The sequence below is a fragment of the Thalassophryne amazonica genome, chromosome 10 (genome assembly GCF_902500255.1).
Source record: "Thalassophryne amazonica chromosome 10, fThaAma1.1, whole genome shotgun sequence".
In the NCBI taxonomy this organism is placed as follows: Eukaryota; Metazoa; Chordata; class Actinopteri; order Batrachoidiformes; family Batrachoididae; genus Thalassophryne; species Thalassophryne amazonica.
Window position 1 is genome coordinate 90,458,445 of NC_047112.1, and position 22,573 is coordinate 90,481,017.

At 44.3% G+C, this 22,573-nt stretch overlaps 1 protein-coding gene across 2 annotated transcripts; it reads right to left on the reverse strand.

The window, feature by feature from the left end:
- Positions 1–7,817: 7,817 nt before the first annotated feature.
- LOC117519176 (cancer-related regulator of actin dynamics homolog) lies at positions 7,818–21,522 on the reverse strand. 2 transcript variants are annotated; one of them, XM_034180490.1, is made up of 8 exons: positions 21,481–21,522; positions 21,254–21,409; positions 20,949–21,161; positions 13,435–13,935; positions 11,604–13,368; positions 8,452–8,642; positions 8,188–8,347; positions 7,818–8,095 (listed from the first exon to the last, which is right to left on the reverse strand). In XM_034180490.1, exons 1-8 carry the CDS (start codon positions 21,520–21,522, stop codon positions 7,935–7,937), a joined length of 3,189 nt encoding a protein of 1,062 aa, XP_034036381.1. In that variant the 3' UTR covers positions 7,818–7,934. The 2 variants fall into 2 exon arrangements, with proteins under 2 accessions (XP_034036381.1, XP_034036380.1); XM_034180489.1 differs by having other exon boundaries at positions 7,821–8,095; positions 11,604–13,935.
- Between the last annotated feature and the right edge of the window lie 1,051 nt (positions 21,523–22,573).

Here is a 22,573-nt window from a genome sequence, read left to right on the forward strand (position 1 = left end):
ATGACAGATTGAGGAAGCTGGCTCGTGGGGAGTGTTTTCTCTGCAGCTCAAAGGAGCACACACAGAAAAACTGCCCCAAACGGTCAAAACAACACTCGCCCTTAGAGACTGGACTCAGGGTGGGTCACAACACGCACGAAGGGAGTGCACGTAAATCAGCACGAATCCCAGTCATGATCCTGTGTGGGGATTTAACCCTTCACGCCCCAGCACTTGTGGACACAGGGTCGGAAGGGAATCTGTTGGATAGCAGATGGACAAAGGAAGTAGGGCTCCCTGTAGTGGCCCTTCCTTCATCATTGAAGGTACGGGCGCTGGATGGTACCCTTCTCCCTTTAATCACACACAAGACACAGCCAGTAACTCTGGTTGTGTCTGGGAATCATCGGGAGGAGATTGAGTTCTATGTAACTCCTTCTACCTCCCGCGTTATTGTGTGCTTCCCATGGATGGAAAAACACAATCCCCGGATTGATTGGCCATCTGGGGTTGTGGCTCAGTGGAGCGAAACCTGCCACCGGGAGTGTTTAGGATCCTCGGTTCCCCCCGGTTTGACTGCTAACGAGGAGGTTAAAGTCCCCCCCAATCTGACGGCGGTGCCTGAGGAGTACCACAATCTTGCTGACGTCTTCAGCAAAGATCTGGCACTCACTCTTCCCCCACACCGTCCGTACGATTGTGCCATTGATTTGATCCCGGGTGTTGAGTACCCGTCCAGCAGGTTGTACAACCTCTCACGTCCTGAGCGTGAATCAATGGAGACCTACATCTGGGACTCGTTAGCTGCCGGGCTGATCTGGAACTCCACCTCCCCGATGGATGCTGGTTTCTTTTTTGTGGGCAAGAAAGACAGCGGACTCCATCCATGCATTGATTACAGAGGGCTGAACAAGATTACGGTTCACAACCGATACCCGTTGCCCCTGTTGGATTCAGTGTTCACGCCCCTGCATGGAGCCAAAATCTTTACCAAACTTGATTTCAGAAATGCGTACCACCTGGTTCGGAACCGGAAGGGAGACAAATGGAAGACGGCATTTAACACCCCGTTAGGTCACTTTGAGTACCTGGTCATGCCGTTCGGCCTCACTAACACCCCCGCGACGTTCCAAGCTTTGGTTAATGACGTCTTGCGGGACTTCCTGCATCGGTTCATCTTTGTATACCTGGACGATATTCTCATCTTCTCCCCGGATCCTGAGACTCATCTCAGGCATGTACGTCAGGTCCTGCAGTGGTTATTGGAGAACCGGCTGTTTGTGAAGGGTGAGAAGTGTGAGTTCCACCGCACTTCTTTGTCCTTCCTGGGGTTTATAATCTCCTCCAACTCCGTCGCCTCTGATCCGGCCAAGGTTGCGGCGGTGAGAGATTGGCCCCAACCGACAAGCCATAGGAAGCTGCAACAGTTCCTCGGTTTTGCAAATTTCTACAGGAGGTTCATTAAGGGCTACAGTCAGGTTGTTAGTCCCCTGACAGCCCTGACCTCCCCAAAAGTCCCCTTCACCTGGTCGGATCGGTGCGAAGCCGCGTTTAGGGAGTTGAAACGCCAGTTCTCGACTGCGCCAGTTCTGGTGCAGCCCGATCCTAGCTGCCAGTTCATCGTTGAAGTGGATGCCTCTGACTCAGGGATAGGAGCCGTGCTGTCCCAGAGCAGGGAGTCCGATAAGGTCCTTCACCCTTGTGCCTATTTTTCCCGCAGGTTGACCCCGGCAGAACGGAACTATGATGTCGGCAATCGGGAACTCCTAGCGGTGAAAGAGGCTCTTGAGGAGTGGAGGCACCTGTTGGAGGGAGCTGCGGTACCTTTCACGGTTTTCACGGACCATCCGAACCTGGAGTACATCCGGACCGCCAAGCGTCTGAACCCCAGGCAAGCCCGCTGGTCACTGTTCTTCGGACGTTTTGACTTCCGGATCACATACCGCCCCGGGACCAAGAACCAAAGATCCGACGCCTTGTCCCGGGTACACGAAGAGGAATTCAAGACCGAGCTGTCAGTTCCACCGGAACCTATCATCCCCGAGTCCACTATCGTGGCCACCCTCACCTGGGACGTGGAGAAGACCGTCCGGGAGGCCCTGGCACGGAACCCAGATCCAGGGACCCGCCCTAAGAACAGACTCTACGTTCCACCAGAAGCCAGAGCTGCAGTCCTGGACTTCTGTCACAGTTCCAAGCTCTCCTGTCACCCAGGGGTGTGAAGAACCATGGCAGTGGTCCGGCAGCGCTTCTGGTGGGCATCCGTGGAGGCCGACGTTCTGGAGTACGTCCAAACCTGTACCACCTGTGCCAGGGGCAAGGCTGACCACCAGAATACCCAAGGACTCCTCCAGCCGCTTCCGGTGCCTCATCGCCCCTGGTCACACATCGGCCTGGACTTCGTCACAGGCCTCCCGCCATCCCAGGGCATGATGACCATCCTCACGGTAGTGGACCGATGCTCCAAGACGGCCCACTTCGTGGCCCTCCCGAAGCTCCCAACGGCCCAGGAGACAGCAGACCTCCTGGTCCACCACATTGTACGTCTGCATGGGATACCAACTGACATTGTCTCGGATCGTGGTCCTCAGTTCTCCTCTCACGTCTGGAGGAGTTTCTGCAGGGAACTGGGGGCCACTGTGAGCCTCTCGTCCGGGTATCATCCACAGACGAATAGACAGGCAGAGCGGGCGAACCAGGAACTTGAACAGGCCCTCCGCTGCGTGACCTCCACGCACCTGGTGGCCTGGAGTGACCATCTGGCATGGATCGAGTACACTCATAACAGCCAAGTGTCCTCTGCCACCGGTCTCTCCCCATTTGAGGTGTGTTTGGGGTACCAGCCCCCATTGTTCCCAGTGGTGGAGGGAGAGGTCGGTGCCCCCTTGGCCCAGGCCCACCTTCGCAGATGCCGTCGGGTGTGGCGCACCGCCCGCTCTGCCTTGGTGAAGGCCCGGACGAGGGCCAAGGCCCATGCAGACCGCCGGCGTTCCCCGGCCCCTGCATACCAGCCCGGGCAGGAGGTGTGGCTTTCCACCAAGGACATACCACTCCAGGTTGAGTCACAGAAACTGAAGGACTGCTTCATCGGACCGTTTCCAATCCTCAAAGTCCTCAGTCCTGCCGCAGTGAAGCTGAAGCTGCCGGCTTCACTGTGGATCCATCCTGTCTTCCACATCTCACGTATCAAGCCTCAGCACACCTCATCCCTCTGCACCCCCGGACCGGCACCGCCTCTTGCCCGGATCATCAACGGGGAGCCTGCCTGGACTGTTCGCAGGCTGCTGGACATCCGTCATAAGGGCCGGGGGTTCCAGTATTTGGTGGACTGGGAGGGGTATGGACCCGAAGAAGACTCCTGGGTGAAGAGGAGCTTCATTCTGGATCCGGCCCTCCTGGCCGACTTCTACAACCGGCACCCTGACGAGCCGGGTTGAGGGGGGGTCCTGTTGTGTGGGCCACTGAAGAGGAGGTACTGCTGGCCCACCACCAGAGGGCGCCCTGCCTGAAGGTCAGGCTTCAGGCACGAGGGGGCGCAACCACCTCGTAGGAGCAACCGGGAGTGACAGCTGTCACTCACCATCTACACCAGCTGTCACTCATCACCACCATCTCCATAAAAGCCGAGCAGCAACTCCACCTCGCTGCCGAGATATCGTCTTACCTCAGGTAAAACTCTCAGCCATTTTTGGTGCTGAACGCACGTTTTGGTCTCCTGAATATTTCTGCAGGCGTACCTGTTTGACTACTCGCAGCTGGGAGCTGGGTTTGTGGATTGTGGAGGAGTCGACGCTCTTCACTCCTCACACCAAACCTGATAAGTAGTTCATTCAGGCTCTGCACGTATATTGTTCCTATTTCGGAGGTGGAGGTCTTTTTCCCATCCATTAACAGAGAGACTGCTGCTGATTGTTTTATTGGGTGTGTGCACACCCACCCACCATTAACTGTTTCTGCCTCCTGCCAGCAGTACCAGATCTGACAGCTGGAGACTGTGGCCACCTGGGGACTCAGGACCTGGCGGCTCCGGGGTGCTTCAGATCCGTTGGCAGTGGAAATCGTGTGGGGCCCGGCTCTTCTCTGGACAGACGTCTTCTATCCTCGAGCCTGCCCACACAACACCTTTGTATATTGACTGAAGTCAAAACCTGTGATTGTGGGTATTTCGTTGTGCACATTCACATTAAATTGTTATCTTTTTGGCTCATCCATTGTCCGTTCATTTACGCCCCCTGTTGTGGGTCCGTGTCACTACACTTTCCCAGCAGTCTTGAGGCATACCTCTGGGGAAGGTTACAGAAACATTTGAAGGTCTCAATGAGCATAGTGGCCTCCATCATCTGCAAATGGAAGAAGTTCAGATGGTTTAAACTAAATGATTAGTCAGGGAGGTGACCAAAAACCTCACTGCAAAAAAAAAAAAAAAAGCGGGGGGGGGGGGGGGGGTGTCTAAAAACAAGATAAAAACACTAAATATGAGGGAAATTATCTTGATGCATGGACAGATAATTTAACTTGACAAGATGTCTTGAATTAAAAGTGTTAATCTAGAAATAAGCACAAAAAAATGAATTCCCTCCATTTTGGAATAAGGCTGTATCATGTGGATAAAGTGCAGTACTGTGAATACTTTCCGGATGCAAAGTACTACAGGGAATAATCTTATGTGCATAATGGACATTAGGAGCAGGTGTGTAAACTGATCTTGTTTGTCAGTTTCTTTCATTTCCAAAGCCTCGACTTCATTGCCACTAAGGTCACTTCTGCTTGTATTATTTATTTTTGAGGTTAGTGAAATAATTTACAAGCCAGGGGTTCCGACATCAGCATTTATTTACATTATTCATAACATTCTGTACCTTTTTAGATTTTTCTCATGAATATGGAACAAAAAAGTGCAAATAATACCAAACTGTTTTTTTCTTTGTTTGTTTTACAAGACTGCGTACACTACACTGTTGTGCACGACTAAATCAAGAATCAAAGTGACAAAACGTCTCAATGGCCTGTGTCTGACCAACGCTCAGTGAAAGCCTTCGCCGTACATACAGTACATACTTACATACGTACAGAAATGTTAGGGACTCTTATTTTATTTTTTCCTTTTAAATCGACAAGGTGTTTTCCATTACGTAAGGCTAAACGGACCATAATCACATTTATGAGGAAGTAACGGCGTAAGCCTACAAACACAATCATGTTACGGGACAACATGTACAAGAATTATATTTTATGTTACAGCAGGAGGGTCGTTTCTGTCACCGTAGCAAAGCAAAACCAAAACAAACAAATGTGCGGTTCAGTGTCAATGCCCAATACCACTTGTGGTGGTCAGTGCTGTGTTTAGGTGCACCCACCGTGTGATCATGACAGATTGCGGAAACATTTGCATGGCAAAATGTCCCACAGCTTCTCTCACAGTCGTCACGGGCACAGTGAGAATTGTTATGCTCGGTACAGTTACAAACCGAAGGCTTTTGTACACAACAAGGCTCAGAAGATACAGTATTCCAACATGTAAATAAATCCACTGCTTTACATAAATAGTACCAACGAGGGAATGCATGTAACATGTCCGTAAGAATCAACAGGGTCATGGAGTTCGTCTTTTCCACTGTTAGCCCTTAAAACATGATTCAGACACTTTCCTTCCTTTGATTGAACACCGTCATAGAGTTGTACCTCTAATATACAAGTATTTCACCTTTCAATTTTGTTGAACGGATAATTATTAACAACCATGTAGCCGTAGTTGGCTACAAAAACAAAAAGCGTTTGGCTAATGCGATGGCCAGCCGTGGTTGTGATTGGCTGCTGAAGACTCTGACTGTGATGTGTTCAAGGTTGACAGCAAACATATGCATGACATTTGTGTTGTCTTCAGACTTAAACATTTATTTTTTTTACTTTTGTACACAGTAACCTGCATGCTTTCAATAACTGCTTAATTGTGCAATCGTATTTGAATACTTGAATATGAAGTGTAATTTAATATATTACCAGCTACTTTCACCTTAGAAGGTCATAGAGGTAGGGGTAGACATTAACGCTGGTCCCCTGGTCCAACAGTCTTTTTTTTTTTTAATAAAGGAGTTAGCTACATGTGACCTTGGACAAGACAATTCATCTGCATTGTCCCAGTCTGCCCAACTGTAAATGGGTACTGGCCTTGGCTGAGGAAGTAAGCTTCAATGGACTGGTGTCTCATCTAGGCGGAGTTGTAGTCTCTCATCCACTTCAGACAATGAAATAAGGGCCGATATAGGACTTATTTCTCTTTACTTTGTCCTTGTTTAAGTCTTATCCAGATCAGGTCACTAAACTTCAAATTTTCCTTACATAAGTTTAAAAATGCAGCCCTAGTCTACATGTCTTGAATGCTCTTTGACAGAATGGGTGCCATGTTGTCAATCTTTGAGTGTGCACCGGTTTAATACATCCTGGTCATCAGGAGGAGACTCACAAAGGGCACTTCCTCAGAAAATCACTTTGTTAACAAGGATAACGAGATAGATATTGGAATGTCAGTACAAATGTGGCTGGTCAGCACTTATCTTACAGGTTTGTGAGCATGCACTGACACTGTGCATCACTGCATCCACCACGCCATGGAACTGCCTTGGGTACTGGATGGACCAAGGATCTTACAAAAATAAAAAAGCACTTCATACAAAGACATCCAGTTGTCACCTTACGTCACCGTTTAGGATCACAGTCACGCACCCGTACAGTCAGACAGACAGCACAGGACCCAAAACACTTGGCTAGTTCTCTCTATGGATACATTGACTTATAAAACTATAACGTGAAGATTTTGATTCCCATCTGTGGCCTTTCTGTATGGAATTTGCATGTTCTCCTCATGTTTGAGTGGGTTTCCCCCAGGTGCTCCGGCTTCCTCCCACATCCAAAGACATGCAGGTTAGGTGATCTGAAAACATTGAAGTGTCCATAAGTGTGGATGTGAATGTGTTTGTCTATATGTGGCCCTGCAGCAGACTGGCATCCTGTCCAGGGTGAACCCCACCTTACACCCTGTGATTGCTGGGATAGGATATGTGTATGAGCACTGTGCAGGTTCTCAGTCATCCAGGTGAAGATCAGAAGCTTCCTGAAGTTCAGTCAAGACAAGTGGACTTCTCGTTTAGCTTCTTGTTTCAAGCGCCAAAATGTTTCCGAGGTAAACAAGAAGTCCAACTGCCTTGACTAAACTTCAGGAATATGAAGAGCAGCAAAGATGTTGCTGGACTGATGAATCCATTTTTTTTTTTGACTGCACCCCATAATTCAAACAGGTGCTTCAGTCAGTGTAGTTCAGTGCTTCCTGGCATATTCATGGTAATCAATTCTAAAGGTTTGTAAACCAGATGGCTGTTAGAATCTTCAGCTACATTTACTAATCGTGATCCCTCCCACTCCCCGGCAAAAAATAAAATAAAATAAATAAATAAATAAATAAATAAAGGGTCCTTTGTGAGTCTGTCATCATCAGGCGAAGGCTTTGGGTGTTTTTGTGACTGGAGATGCTAGAGCTTTAGAATTTGTTACACGCGTGCATCGTGCTTGTGTCAGTGCACATCTAAAACTGAGCATTTGTGAATTTGGTACTTTTAACAAAATCTCTGAAAAATCACAAGAGCAAGTTTACTGTGATCTGAACTATGAGTTAACTATAAGTTACACAAACGCTCATTTGAAAAGTCAAATTGTGCTTATTTTGTGGCTCTGTTCTCTTTGGTTACATGAGGGAAGAATGGGAAGATTTTCCACACACACTTCCAAGAGAGGCCAGGAAATTTTTAAAGTAATGGACGAAATCTTTAATGTCTACCCCTGAGGAGGTCTTGTTTCACAGTCGGAGAGTAAACGGTCAGATTAGGAGTTCGGGAGGATGGGTTGATGCTGTCAGAGTCTGGTGGGCAGTGTAACATCTCAGGTGGCTGCTGCTCAGGCTGTTATTTGATGATCTGAGGACAGTCGCTCCAGGCTTTGGCCTTCCGCTTGGCTAGGGCCAGCCAGGCCGGCTCAGTGGACACCTGCGAAGAGTCACTGGAGGGGAAACGTTTTGACACCTCTTTGACAGCAGGTGGTGATGGCGTAGAGTCAGAAATTTCAACTGAAATGCCAAAAGAGGGGACAAAAAGTTAAGGCATTCTAATCCCGCTTTAAGACACGCAATTACCAAATCCTCAACAAAGGGGTTCTTACCAGTAACAGAGCTGGGTAGGGTGCTGGCTTTTTTCAGGTGTTCCCGGCGTTCAAACCGTCCCAGCAGGCTATCGGGTCTTTTTGGCTCCTCTGGTGTCTGAGGTTTCTCCACAGTCGTGCTCCCACTCCCTTTGCTGTCTGTGGGACTATTTAACATAACCTGCAAAGGAGATCAGTAACTGATTGATAGGAAGTCGGTTGGTAACCTGTGCAACTGAGATAAGAGTTGAGTAACTGTGCACACAGATCAGTCAGTGCACATACACTTTCTTTCTCTTTTGCTTGTTTTTCAGCCAATTTGGCCTCTCTTTGACTACGGCGCTCCTCTCGGCTCTGCTGCTGCTCCCTGTAGCCTTTCTGCTTCTGCAGTGCCAGCGTGATCCACAAAGGCCCCGCTTCCTTATCTTGGACCTTGGCACTGTCTAGCGAGTGCCTGCTCTGAAGGGACGGTTTTTCTGGAATGGATGTACATATACATACAAACATCAAAACCACGTTTAACTAACTTTACTGGTTTTCATTTACTGAAGGAAATGGGATTTGCTTTCATGATCAACTAAATAGTCCATAAAGCTGAATGAACCATTTCAGAGTCAGACTCTTCAAGCAGTGAGGGAGTAAAAACCATGTTCACATTAACTAGGGTGACCATATTTTGATTACCAAAAACCAGGACACTCGGCCCCGTGTCGCCGACCGAACGGTCCCCCCTAAAAATTGGTCTCCCCTGCCTTCAATGCGCATGCATCATTTTGGAGCGTCAGTAGCAATGCTCTGATTATCGCCTCGTTTCTGCTTAAAACTGCACTTCAGTCATCATCTATCTCAGCAACAGACATTTGAAGCTTTTGTACAACAATCATTTCCACATAAATTCAGCATTATTTCATAATTAATGATGGGGGACCAATCAGAGCGCGAGAGCAACGCGTCTGAGTTTGACTCTCTGAGTCTGACTCCCTACACCCAAAGCGATCAAAGGGAATAATGTGATTATTAACCATCAGATCACAAAGTAAAATGTCTTAAATCATTCTAAAGTCAGTTTTAAGCAGAAACAAGGTGATAATGGGGTGAATCACTCCTAACTAGGGATGCGTATTGATAAGATTTTATTGATATCGATGCCATTATTGATTTCGCTTATCAATCCGATTCCTTATCGATTCCCTTATGAACCACCACTGTTGTGAATTTTCTGTGTACTAGAAGTAGGCTTTACAGGTTTTCTATGTCAACAAGATTTTAAATTGGTCACTGTATCCTTGATCTCTGGACATAAATAAAACTAAACAAAATCTGTAGTTTTTGTCAAAAGCATTTCTTTTCAGACATTTTGGCATGAATGTCTCTCCATACCTCTGAGCTGAGCTCAGCTGGCTGCTGCTTGTCAGCGCAGGACGTCTCATTTTGGGAGGAAAACAAAAACGTTTTGATTGATTGCAGTTTGTATTACAAGATTTAGAAAGAGGTGTCATTTGATTTAAATGGCGTTTCGCTTTGAATTTATCAATTCCAACTGGACTCTATCATTCTAACTTGACTCGGCAGAGAGCTGCGCAGCATTTGGAGCTGTGTGAACAGAACGGAGGACAATTCTTGTTTCTTTCTCGCAACAAGACAGGAGTCCCGGTTTGTGACTTTAATCCTCACAAAAGTGACTCATGATTGACATATTCAGGGATGAAAGTGGTGAAAAACAAAAAAAGCTGAAACCAAAAATTACCCCACAACACCACCCACACGAAAATGTTTGAATTCTAGAAGCTCTGAAATGCAATCTGGGACTATTCCAGACAATAAACTGCAGTGAGTGCAGCATCCATTTTAGTGAGAAAAAAAACAACTTTCCTCATTCAAATTCATTCCAGTAGTATTCTGTTCTTACTAGGATGCAGCAGTTTTCTAGCTTGGCAGATAGTTCTGGAGGAAATCACTGAAGAAATTAACACATTAAAAATATGGTTTGACCAAATTGACATTAAACTTAAATAAAACAGGGATGAAGTGGAGGTGTAAGAGTCACTAGGTGTTCACAGGAAACACTTATTTATTTCTATTGTTAGTTTCATCAGGTTCTGTTTGTCTCGTTCTTTAAAATTGTATTGTAGCATTATTAGTTATTATGAGTTATTATTACCGTTGTTGTTGTTATTATTGATAATATATGAATAAAAATAAATAAAAAAAATACAATTTGACTCTTTTACGACAACGAACGCTGAGCCATTAATTATTATACAGAAAACAAATGCACACAAACGTGCTGAGATGCGAACAGCTTAACGCCAACTTTAACATTGAAAACTCCATAGACATGCTAACACGTTAGCATCAGTTCCATTTTTAAGTTATAAAATACATCTATCAACTGTTTCAGAAGACTATAACAGGTTGGTTTAACATAAAAAGGTAAATATTACTCACAGACATAGGCTCTTTGAGGTTTTAGTGGTGAAAAATTAAGATAAAGCGAAATAAAACAATGAACCAACGAAGCAGCAGATTGAAGCACTGCTTCGATCTGTGAATCACTGCTTCAATTGGTTCAAGGTTCAAAGCAAAGCTGCACTGCAGAAAAGTTTATTACAGACCCACTGCAGGGTCTGTAATCAATGTAGAGAAATTATCATTTTCCTGACAAACACCCCCCAAAACAACCACCACTCTGAAGGACCGATAAGGGAATCGTTAAGCAAAAAGGTTACTGATGTCGGTGTATCGAATCATTTCTTAACAATACCCAAAAGGAACTGGTTCCCGATACCCATCCCTACTGCTGACACTCCAAAATGATACATGCACAGTGAAAGCAGGGGGGACAGAATTTTACAGGGCACCGTTCGGTCTGTGACACCAGCAATGAGACTCAAATGACACTTGACTACCGGCCAATTTAATGGCCCAATGAAAAACAATGAAAACAAGGACATTGTCATCATTTTCTAAAAAAACCCAGGACGGCCAGGAAACGACATGGAAACAGAACATGTCCTGGGAAAACAGGACGTTTGGTCACCCTACATTAACGCAGAAAAAAAAATTGTGCTCCGTGTATAACACTGTTCCACCATTAGCACCTCAGAACTAACTGTGACACTATAATCATTTCAATCCCTACCCTACAGTTATTGGGTACGAGGGGCGATTGAGAACTTTTGGGTCTGTAAATATACATATCACCATAATGGTATTTTTGACAACATCATATGATAGTCGATTTCCTTCAAACCACATTTGAAGCAAATCTTCCAGCTGTTTTTGAGCTATCTTGTCCATACACACAGACACACCAGTGAAGGGGCAATACCCTGCCATTGATGCTTTGCCAACGTGCAGCGTAATAATGGAAGAGGAGCCTATAATTTTACTGGCACGATGTGAACCAAACAATAGATGATCAAATGGGCACCGACCTCTCTTGATGAGCTCTGCCTTTCTGTCTGCCTTCTCTCTCCAGGGAATGTTGATGGAAGGGAAGAAAGATTTCTTCTCCTTCGGCTCTTCTTCCCCTTGGACCGGGTCATGACTGCTTCGATGCAACTGGACCACCGTCAAAGATTCCTCACCACTGTTTGTCTGTTCCTGGGTGAATGAATCCGAACCTTGTGTTCTCTGGATTCTGGCCTCACTGGGAATACCATGCCCCACATTAGGCTGTGGTGAGGGTGGAGTTGTGGGAATTGCTCCAACAGGTTTGGGTGATGTGGGGGGTCTTCGGTAGAGGAGGGGTTTGGAAAGCACTTTGTCACCTTCGCTGTGTGCAGACGGAGCCATAGGTTTACCTGTTTTGGCCTGAGGCAGGGCACGAGAAGGGGATGAATGCAAGTACTTGGCAACCACACTATCTTTTTGAGGAGACGTGGGACTGGATTTATCAGAAAATACAGAGGAAGCATCAGAGTCTGGTTCGATGGGGGTGAGAGGCGAAGGGACGCCATCAAAGCTGTCACCAGCACTGTATCGCTTCTTCCTTTTCTCTGTGGACTGTTCGCTGTGAAAGCGAAGGGAGTAGTTAGTCCTCCTAAGCTTTATTCCAAAAGGAGAAGGTTTATCCTCACTGTCCTGGCCTCGGTCCTCACTCTCCTCCCTGCTTCCAGCTGCCTCCATCTCACCATGAGTCCTGCTCTTCAACTCAGCACCCTCAGGTTTGGTTTCAGGGCTGGGAACCAGGAAGGAGGGGAGGTCTTTAGCAAACATACATTCCTCAGAGCCTCTTTCTATGATGCGGACAGATTTACTCTTCCTATTCTGAGGTTTGCCGACAGATGCTGATGTAGATACAGAGGTAGGAGACGGAACCACTTCCTCTCCTGGTTCCTTATCATCTGGACTAAATACCTCTGAGTTCCTGTTGGAGTCTGTAAATTTCTTCTTTGCAGGGGTGATTGAGAACTTGGCGCTGGCAGACATGGTCTTCCTGAGGTTCGTGTGGGAAAATGGAGCCTGGTCTTCGCTGCTTGGCACAGGCTGGTTTCGGTTCAGATCTGGGTAGTCATCATATTTCCCCTCCTCGACTCCCTTAAATATCTTTGATCTAATACTTGCCCATTCTGCCAAAACAGCTGCACTGGTCTGGTCTGTTGAGAGTGACAACTCTGTCAATGACTTTGTCTTGCAAGAGTTGCGGTCGGGTGAAGTCTTGCTCTTCATTGGTGGTGTTCCCTGGGCCTTTCTATCATCTGCCAAACCAAGAAGAGATTTGCAGGCAGTGTCTTTGATTTGGTCCAAGTTGACCGCAGTCCCACAGAGCTGGGCCCCCGTCACAAGGATTGCTGTATGGGGGACATATGGAGATGTTGGGAGGTTAGGGGAATCTGGACCTTCTGAAGAGGAAGCTTCTCGTTCTTCAGCTACACCTACAGTCTGGTGGCTGGAGGCTGGTGTGACGGGTGTCAGGTTGACCTTCTGGAACAAAATTTGTTTTTCTCCAGAGGAAACTTTAAAAGTGAAGGGCCTCTGTCGCTCTTCCATCTCTTTCCAGCGCAGCTCCTCAGCTTTTCTCTTCCTCTCGTCGAGGTTTGGGCTGCCATCAGAGCGCTCGAACGATAGCCTCCTCTCCTCTTCCAGCTCCTTTCTGTTTCTTTCTTCTTCCATTTTCTTCTTTTCCTCCATCTCCTGCAGCCTCCTCTTCTCGGCTTCTTGACATCTCTTCCTTTCTTCTTCTTCTCTCCGCTTCTGCTCTGCAAGTAGATGCTGTTTCTCAGCCTCCTGCCTCCTTAAGTCTTCCTCTTCTCGTTTCTTTCTTTCTTCCTCTTTTCTCTTCTGTTCTTCCAGTTGTCTTGTCTCTTCCCGCTGCAGACGCTCCTGCTCTTCTCGCATCCTCCTCTCCTCTTCCTCTCGCCGCACCCACTCTTCCTCTTCTTGCTGTCTCCTTTCTTCTTCTTCTTCTTCTCTAATCCTCCTCTCCTCTTCTTGACACCATCGCTGTTCTTCCTCACAAAGCCTTTTTTCTTCCTCTTTTCGCATTTGTTCCTCCTTTTGTTGCTTTTGACACTTCTCCTTCTCTAGTTCACGGAGCCTCAGCTCTTCTGCTCTCTTTTTGTTTTCTGCCTCCTCCTGTCTGAGCCTCTGTTCCTCCAGCTCTCTCCTCCTCCTGGTTTCCTGCCATTCCTCCTCGTGCAGTCGTTGTTTCTTAACATGTTCTAGGGGCTCCTCAGCAGATGCCCTACGGTGGCCATCAGTCGAGACCCCAGCCACCTCAAGATCCTCTTGAAGCACATCAGGAATAGAAACTTCTTGAAGTTCCTAAAAATATGAAAACATAACGACTTTAATTTGTATGTCTCACAAGAAAATTGGAAAGGATCCCAAAATGAATCAACAATGTGCCAAAAATGTGCCAATGACCTTATGTTTCTCTTGTGGCTGTTTGTTACCTCTGCCAAGGAGACTGTTTGCAGATATCTCAAAAACACATGAACACAGTTCAAGGAAATTTGCTGCAGAGGTTGGCCTTGGGTTAAGAAGAAGTTCCCAAGGTTTTGATACAGATGCAGTTTCAGAATATTTCATAAACACTAAACTCTCTCCCACTGATTTCCATGTAATTTGTGTTATGGAAAAACAGTACCCCACTTGCATGTCAAATCAGCTGAGGACAGATAAACAGAGGACTGTTGGGATTTGGCGAAGGTATTCACTCATTATTTGCTCATTTCATAGTATTTTATCTAATCTCCTGGTTTTTATGAATCTTGTTGGAAAGAAATGGGTGTGACCTGAAATAATAGAAACTTGAGATAGAATTATATAAAAGATTTTTGACACCGTGTAAGAGTCTTTTTTTTTAACACCTGTATTTTTGTTATTACCCCAAATGGAGAGTTGAAGTATCTCTGGGTGTTGTTCACGAGTGGGGCTAAGTTGGACAGGTTGGGGCAGTGTCTGGTGTTTTTCAAACACTGTACCGAACTGCAGTGGCAAAGAAAGCGATGATCCAGAATTCGACCTTCTCAATTTCTATTTGATTTACACGTCTATCCTCACCTATGGTCATGAACTTTGGATAATGACCGAAAGAATAAGGTCATGGATATAAGCAGCAGAAATGATATTCCTCCAACAGGTATCTGGGGTTACAGTCCCAGACAGGGTCTGAAGCTCAACTATGCAGGAGGGACTCTGAGTAGAGCCACTGCTTCTTCACATTGAATGGAGCCAGCTGAGATCATTTGGGCATCAGATAAGGGTGTACTTGGGTGATCCCCAACACTTTGTATTACCGGGGACCGGGGGGATTTTCATCTCCTTATGACTCTTGTTGTGATAGATACCAAATTTTATCACAAAATACCAACTTTTATTCCAATATAAGCAGCAGCTATTTTAAACTGTTTAATTTAGAAAATAAAACTGCAACTTTTTGCCACTTGCAAGTGCTCCAGAATTATTTTTGCAGCTATCAAACTGATAAGCCTGCTGGTTTACTGAAAGCGATATACATCGGGTAAAATAAGTGTTGAACATGTCAGTATTTTTCTCAGTAAATGTATTTCTAAAGGTGCTATTGACATGAAATTTTCACAAGATGTCAGTAACAACCCAAGTAATTCACACATACAAAGAAATTGAACTATAGATGTTGTAATAATGTGAAATTTACACAGGAAAAAAGTATTGAACACCTGAAGAAAGGGAGCTGCAAGCAGACATGGAAAGCCAAGACACCAACTGAAATCAGTAATTAGAAAGCAATCCCCTTGTCAGTGCAAATTCATATCAGCTGGTTTAGTCCCAACTGATGCTCAATGAAATGGTGTCTCGTTACGAAGTTGTCACACAAGAAACATCTCATGATGGGTAAAAGCAAAGCAATCTTTAAAGAGCTTTGCAACCTTATTGTTGCAAAACATACTGATGGCATTGGTTACAGAAGGATTTCTAAACATCTGAATGATCCAGTGAGCACTGTTGGGGCCATAATCCAGAAGCAGAAAGAACATCATTTTACCATAGGATGAGGAGCACCACGACCAGGTGCTCCTTGCAAGATTTCTGACAGAGGAATGAAAACAATTATCAAAAGAGTTGTCCAAAAGCCAAGGGGCGCTTCAGAAAGACCTGGAATTAGCAGGTATAATTGTTTCAAAGAAAACAATAAGTAATGCACTCAACTGCCATGGCTCGTACACACACTCACAACGCAAGACTCCACTGCTGAAGAAAACATGTTGAAGCTCGTTTGAAGTTTGCTGCACAACATTTAGACAAGCCTGTGAAATACTGGCAGAATATAGTTGGTTAGATAAGACCAAAACTGCACTGCACATCAGCCCAAAACACCATACCAACAGTGATGTTTAGAGGTGGGAAGATTATGGTGTGGAGCTGTTTTTCAGCATCCGGCACTGGAAAACTTTATATACAGTAACTGAAGGAAGGATGAATGGGAAAATGTACCTAGACATTCTTGATAAAAAAAAATCTACCAGGATGATGAAGAAGAGACGAGGGTGGTCATTTCAGCAAGACAATGATCCGAAACACAATCAGGGAAACTCTCAATTACTTTCACAGAATGAAAATAAAGTTGCTAAAATGGCCCAACCAATCACCTGGCTTGAACTCAATAGAAAATCTATGGAAAGAACTAAAGATCAGAGTTCATAGAAGAGGTCCACAGAACCTTCGTGGTTAGCTTTGTTGTTCAATACCCAACTGGGACACTTGTTGTGAAACCACAAGCATGTAACTATTATACATATGTAAAAATATGTTTGGTTCAGAACCCCCAGAAGCTCGGAAAGACGCAACAAAAAGAAGCTATACTTCTGAATATGTGCGGTCATGAGATTACCTCAGACACAAATATGGATCAATTACTTAGCCTGTAATAGCAGAGCTACACTGACATCATGTTTTGGGCTCAGTAAAATCAAAGACATTTTTTGTTGATGTGTGGTGCTGCGAACGTAATTTTAATTTTAATTTTTGTTTTGTGCAAATATTTGCTCATTTTGAAATGGATGCCTGCAACACGTTTCAAAAAAGCTGTTTCAGTGGTATGTTTACCACTGTGTTACATCACCTTTCCTTCTAACACTCAATAAGCATTTGGGAACTGAGGACACTAATTGTTGAAGCTTGTAGGTGGAATTATTTCCTATTCTTGCTTGATGTACAACTTCAGTAAAAAAGTTGGGCAACAAAAGACTGGGAAAGTTTATGAATGCTCAAAGAACACCTAATTGAAAACCGGTGAGTGTCATGATTGGGTATAAAAGGAGCATCCCCAAAAGGCTCGGCCATTCACAAGCAAAGATGGGGTGAGGATCACCACTTTGTGAACAACTGCGTGAAAAAAACAGTCCAACAGTTTAAAAACAATGTTTCTCAATGTTCAATTGCAAGGAATTTAGGGATTCCATCATCTACAGTCCATAATATAATCAGAAGATTCAGAGAATCTGGAAAACGTTTTACACATAAGCGGCAAAGCCGAAAACCAACATTGAATGCCTGTGCCCTTCGATCCCTCAGGCGGCACTGCATTAAAAACTGACATCATTGTGTAAAGGATCTTACCGCGTGGGCTCAGGAACACTTGAAAAAATAGTCCAACAGTTTAAGAACAATGTTTCTCAACATTCAATTGCAAGGAATTAGGGATTCCATCATCTACAGTCCATAATAAAAAACTGACATCATTGTGTAAAGGATATTATCGTGTGGGCTCAGGAACACTTTAGAAAACCATTGCCAGTTGACACAGTTTGTCGCTACATCTACAAGTGCAAGTTAAAACTACCATGCAAAGCGAAAGCCATACATCAACAACATCCAGAAACGCCGCTGCCTCCTCTGGGCCCCAGCTCATTTGAAATGGACAGATGCAAAGTAGAAAAGTGTGCTGTGGTCTGATGAGTCCATGTTTCAAATTGTTTTTGGAAATCATGGACATCGTGTCCTCCGGACAAAAGAGGAAAAAGACCATGCAGATTATTACCAGCGCAGTTACCAGCAAGTTCACAAGCCAGCATCTGTGATGGTATGGGGGTGTGTTAGTGCCCATGACATGAGCAACTTACACATCTGTGATGGCACCATCAATGCTGAAAGGTACATCCAGGTTTTTGGAGCAACACATGCTGCCATACAAGCAACGTCTTTTTCAGGGACGTCCTGTTTATTTCAGCAAGACAATACCAAGCCACTTTCTGCACGTGTTACAACAGCTTGGCTTCGTAGTAAAAGAGTCGGGTACTAGACTGGCCTGCCTGCAGTCCAGACCTGTCACCCACTGAAATGTGTGGCGCATTATTAAGCGTAAAATATGACAACGGAGACCCCGACTGTTGAACAACTGAAGTCGTACATGAAGCAAGAATGGGAAAGAATTCCACCTACAAAGTTTCAACAATTAGTGTTCTCAGTTCCCAAATGCTTATTGAGTGTTGTTGAGAAGGAAAGGTGATGTAACACAGTGGTAAACATACCACTGTCCCAGCTTTTTTAAATGTTTGCAGGCATCCATTTCAAAATGAGCAAATATTTGCACAGAAACAATAAAGTTTATCAGTTTGAACATTAAATATCTTGTCTTTGTGGTGTATTCAATTGAATATAGGTTGAAGAGGATTGCAGATCATGTATTCTGTTTTTATTTACATTTTACACAACGTCCCAACTTCATTGGAATTGGGGTTGTACATAGAATGTGAACATATTACATATAGCAGCAATGGCTTCTTGAAAATTCATTTGAAAAACATGTTTAAACATTAGAGTAACGTTGTCTCACTAGTTTGCACATGTGACATCAACTCTGATACTCGGGTTGCTCACTTCCTCACGAGTTTCTGAGCGACAGAGCTTCGAAGGGTATTTTTTCCCCAACTAGAGGACGGAATCTCCAGGCAGTATTATTATTCCAGTAATCTCAGATTCTTTGTGTAGTGTCCAGTTGTAAATGTTGCAAAGTTTGGTCCACCCAAATTCTTAAGACTCATGTGATTACTAAAGCAGAGATCCTTTCTCCACCATATCTGAACGACACAGGTCGCATGGAAATTATTGTATTTTATGGCATATAAAGTCACAGTTTTTACTATGTGGAAGGTCCTGCAATTTATTACTCTGGTGTGACTTATACAGGTAAACCCCGTTAACTCACGTATGCGTAACTCGCGTTCGATTTACTCCGTGACTGATTTGTGGACCTCGAAAATTTAGACTATTGTATAATTGATTTAAATTTTTTATTTTCATTTTTCATTTTTTTTTGGTCAACCTCATTAACTTTGGTGGTTTCAGATAACTCAGAGCGATTTTGTGGACCCCACTTGCGCAAGATAATGGGGTTCAACATGTATATTGAAAAAATATACAAACAAATATAAACAAAATAAACAAATAGTAAAAGAATAAATGCCAGTAATAAAAGTACACTCAAACAATGTACAGAAATCCCAAATATAGAGTCGACAATACAGAAAAGGTGCGATTTAGACTCCAGAAAATACAGTGAGTCATGTCGTTTGTTTCACACCAGGTAGAAATGGTACCAGAGTACACATGAGCTGCCCTTGAGACCATCTTTTCTATTGGAAATGGACACAGAATTCACACTGTTGGACTTTGGGGGCAAAGTGTACTCAGATCTGGGCCTGGGTCCCTGCTGTGAACGAAGTGAAAGAACTGAGGGCCCCATTCAGTCTTGGGGTGGGAAATCTGGCTTGAGTGAAATTCAGGGCGAATCCGGTTTCAGCTGGATAGGTTTTTCTCAATATGAACTACACAAATCTGACTTAAGCCTTATTGTATTCTCGAACCGAATTTGAGGGGGATTCCCCGAAGTCTGAATGCTAATGTGGATAGAACCCGGCTAGCGAAGGGATCTTGATTTCAAACTTCCTCACAACACCCCTGCACCTGCACTGTCCTCTCCACTGTAGTAGCACACGCATGTTTATCTGATTTTGCAAGAGTGTGACCATGAAGGAGAGGAAGTGATGTCACATTTGGAATCTCAATGGGACGGCTGTGGTACCAACACGGGACTTTAAAGCAGTTAGCACTACTAGCTGTTAGTGCCATCTATGTTGACCGGCTTATTGACTGTGGCTAGACAAATGAAAGCATCAAAACACACAAAGGTGATGAAGGCAACTGGACATTTACCATTGTCATGTGGAACTTTGAAATATGTAAAGTTATGAAGTCTGAAGCTGCTTATGAAACAGGAAGCTGTGTCGGACAGCATGACAATATCCTCTGCGATTACTGTGTGCCGCTTCAGGAGAAGCAAAATCTGTGTGATGTGGATGGTTTGCGACGTATGTATTCATTATTTGTTGGTTAGTTTGTCTAGTCTGGCCTACACTTACTGAAATGTATTTTGTAACACTGGCAGCACCAGTTAGAGCGCCACTGGAAGAACAGCTGACTGTAAATCTCTACAAAATAACGCAAATAATTTATGTGCTCCCCCCCACCACCACCACCACGTGACAATATTCGTACTATTGACGTATCCCAGAATCCCTTGCGCGCCACAGAGTCGCTGCAGTCAAACAACATAGAGAATCCACATGATGACAATTGTAAATGAATATTATACTACAAAAATTTAATTTTTTATGCTTTTCGTCATGTTAATAAGAGACTGCTGCATGATACCCTGAAAACTTGCTAAAACAATTATAACAAATAATCCGTGTCTGCTACGTTTAATCTGCGTGGAATTTAACAAACGCAAACCGAATTTCAGACATATTATAATATTAGTCTGGAACAAAGAGGACAAACAGTGTTGTAAAGAACAATAATCAAGACGTTAAAGAGCAAATTTCACTTTCCTACAGAACGACAAGATCAGGAAGCGAGCGTAGCTCACAGCAGCTTCCATTGAAAATAACGGAGACAGCCTGTGATTCTCGCATGTTTACATAAAACAAACGCAATAACAACGTCTAAAAACCCAGAGAATATATTCATGAGAGTTTTAGGCACAATAAAAATAATTTTATGTTGCGATGTTAATGCTGTTGTCCGTGTGCAGCGGTTAAAGTGCAGCGTCATCAGAGTGTCTCAATGCAGTTCTCAATGTTACTGAGATCTCGCAGCGCGGCGACCTCTCTGAAGTTTTGCGGGATTTGAAATGTCAATAGGGGAAATGCAGTAGGGAGAATTTGTGGGTTTGATACTGCACCTCCTGCTGGTACAGAGTGACATAAAAATAACCGTGTTGACCAGCCTGTACGTTTGTGTTTTTGTCTGATATTTTAGTCTATCGATGGCTGCACTTTAGGTTGACCCACCTGTGTAAACCGCCGGTGCTTGCGGGAAATCCTTTGATTTTTAGGTTTGACAGACAGTTTATGCTTGGCAGCCGTGTTGTCTAAGCGAGGAACAAACTGTGGGACAGCATCCAGATTGATGGACTCAATGGTACCGGTGGGAGGAAGAACCCTTTTGGACCTTGGGGACTTGACCGGGGTGCTCTGTGCTGCAGTTTGTTGGGCCGCCTGGAACTGCAGAGATCACATGAACAGAGAATTCACTGAAACTGACTTGCACCCAATCTCCAACCTGAAACTGTTGATATTCAAACTTAACGGATCACCTTCGGCTCTGCTTTTGACGGCTCTGCTTCGACCTGGGCCAGAACCTTCAAAGGGCTCCGGGGAACCTCTTCGTCATCAGAACTGTCCTCATCTCCTTCACTCCTCCTCAGAGAAGGTGGCTTCTGGCCAAACTTGATACTCTGTGCTATCTGCCTCTGTGTGAGCAATGAGACAAGTGTTAGAAATGAGGCGATTGGCAGCAAAGTGCAGATTTCCCACGACCCACCTGGAGGTTCTTAACTTTGTCTGAGACGTTTTCCTGGGACATGGTTTATCTAGACTGGGTTGCTGCTCGGGTTCCTCTGGGATAAAGATGCTGTCATGTGAGAGAGCTCGACATCCGATGGGATTCAACTCCCTGCAGGAAAAATGAGAGTCACTTCAGTATGGCAGATGTTATTACGGTCGCTCACTCATTCATTAAAAAAGGAAGCAGTGACACTCAGTAAATAGTCCATGGGCCAAGCAGGTTCTTGGTACCACTGAAGGTGACCAAACAACACTTAGAATCCAGCCTCAGTGTACCATGGCCTACACAAAATGTATGATAACCATCCCAGGGTGGTAGCTGTAGCCAGGTAGGGGCCAATGAACAATTACACAGACGTTAAAATCTAAAAATGCTCAAATCATGTTGAAAACTATATCACATTATTGTCTGATCATAACAATTCCAAAAAGGTATAGTTTGAACCATCTATGACAGAATGTTCTGGAGTTATGGGGTTAAAACAGCAAAAATGGTGACAAAGGTGAATTTCAGTTTGTACAGTGGTCAAAAGTTACTTAAATTTCAGTAAAAATTATTTTATTATTAAATTATAAATTATTATTATTATAATTATGCAAATTATTGTTTGGGTTAATTGGGTTCTAAAAATGAATAGGTTACACCACCTGTCACTGAATTCAATGGACGTCGACCTTGTTTGACCTTTACTTTGGAGACTAAACATTCAACACAGTCAAAACTATTCCATTTATTAATCCTTTTATTTCAACTAATAATTTGTATCATTTTTTTCTGAAATTGGAGCAACTTTAACTTTTGACCTCTGTACAAACTGAAACCATTTTGTCACCATTTTTGCTGTTTTGACCCCATAACTCCCGAACATTCCGTCATAGATGGTTCAAACTATATGTCCGGCAGAACACCACGGTGCAGGACTAGACAATATGACAAGCCAACAGTGCCACAAATACACCACTTCAGTCACGTATCACCAAAATATGCTGTAACAATTGCCATTTTGTCAGTTATTATGGTGCTTTTTACTCTTTTTTCTTAAATACGTTTATCTCCTTGTTGATTTTAG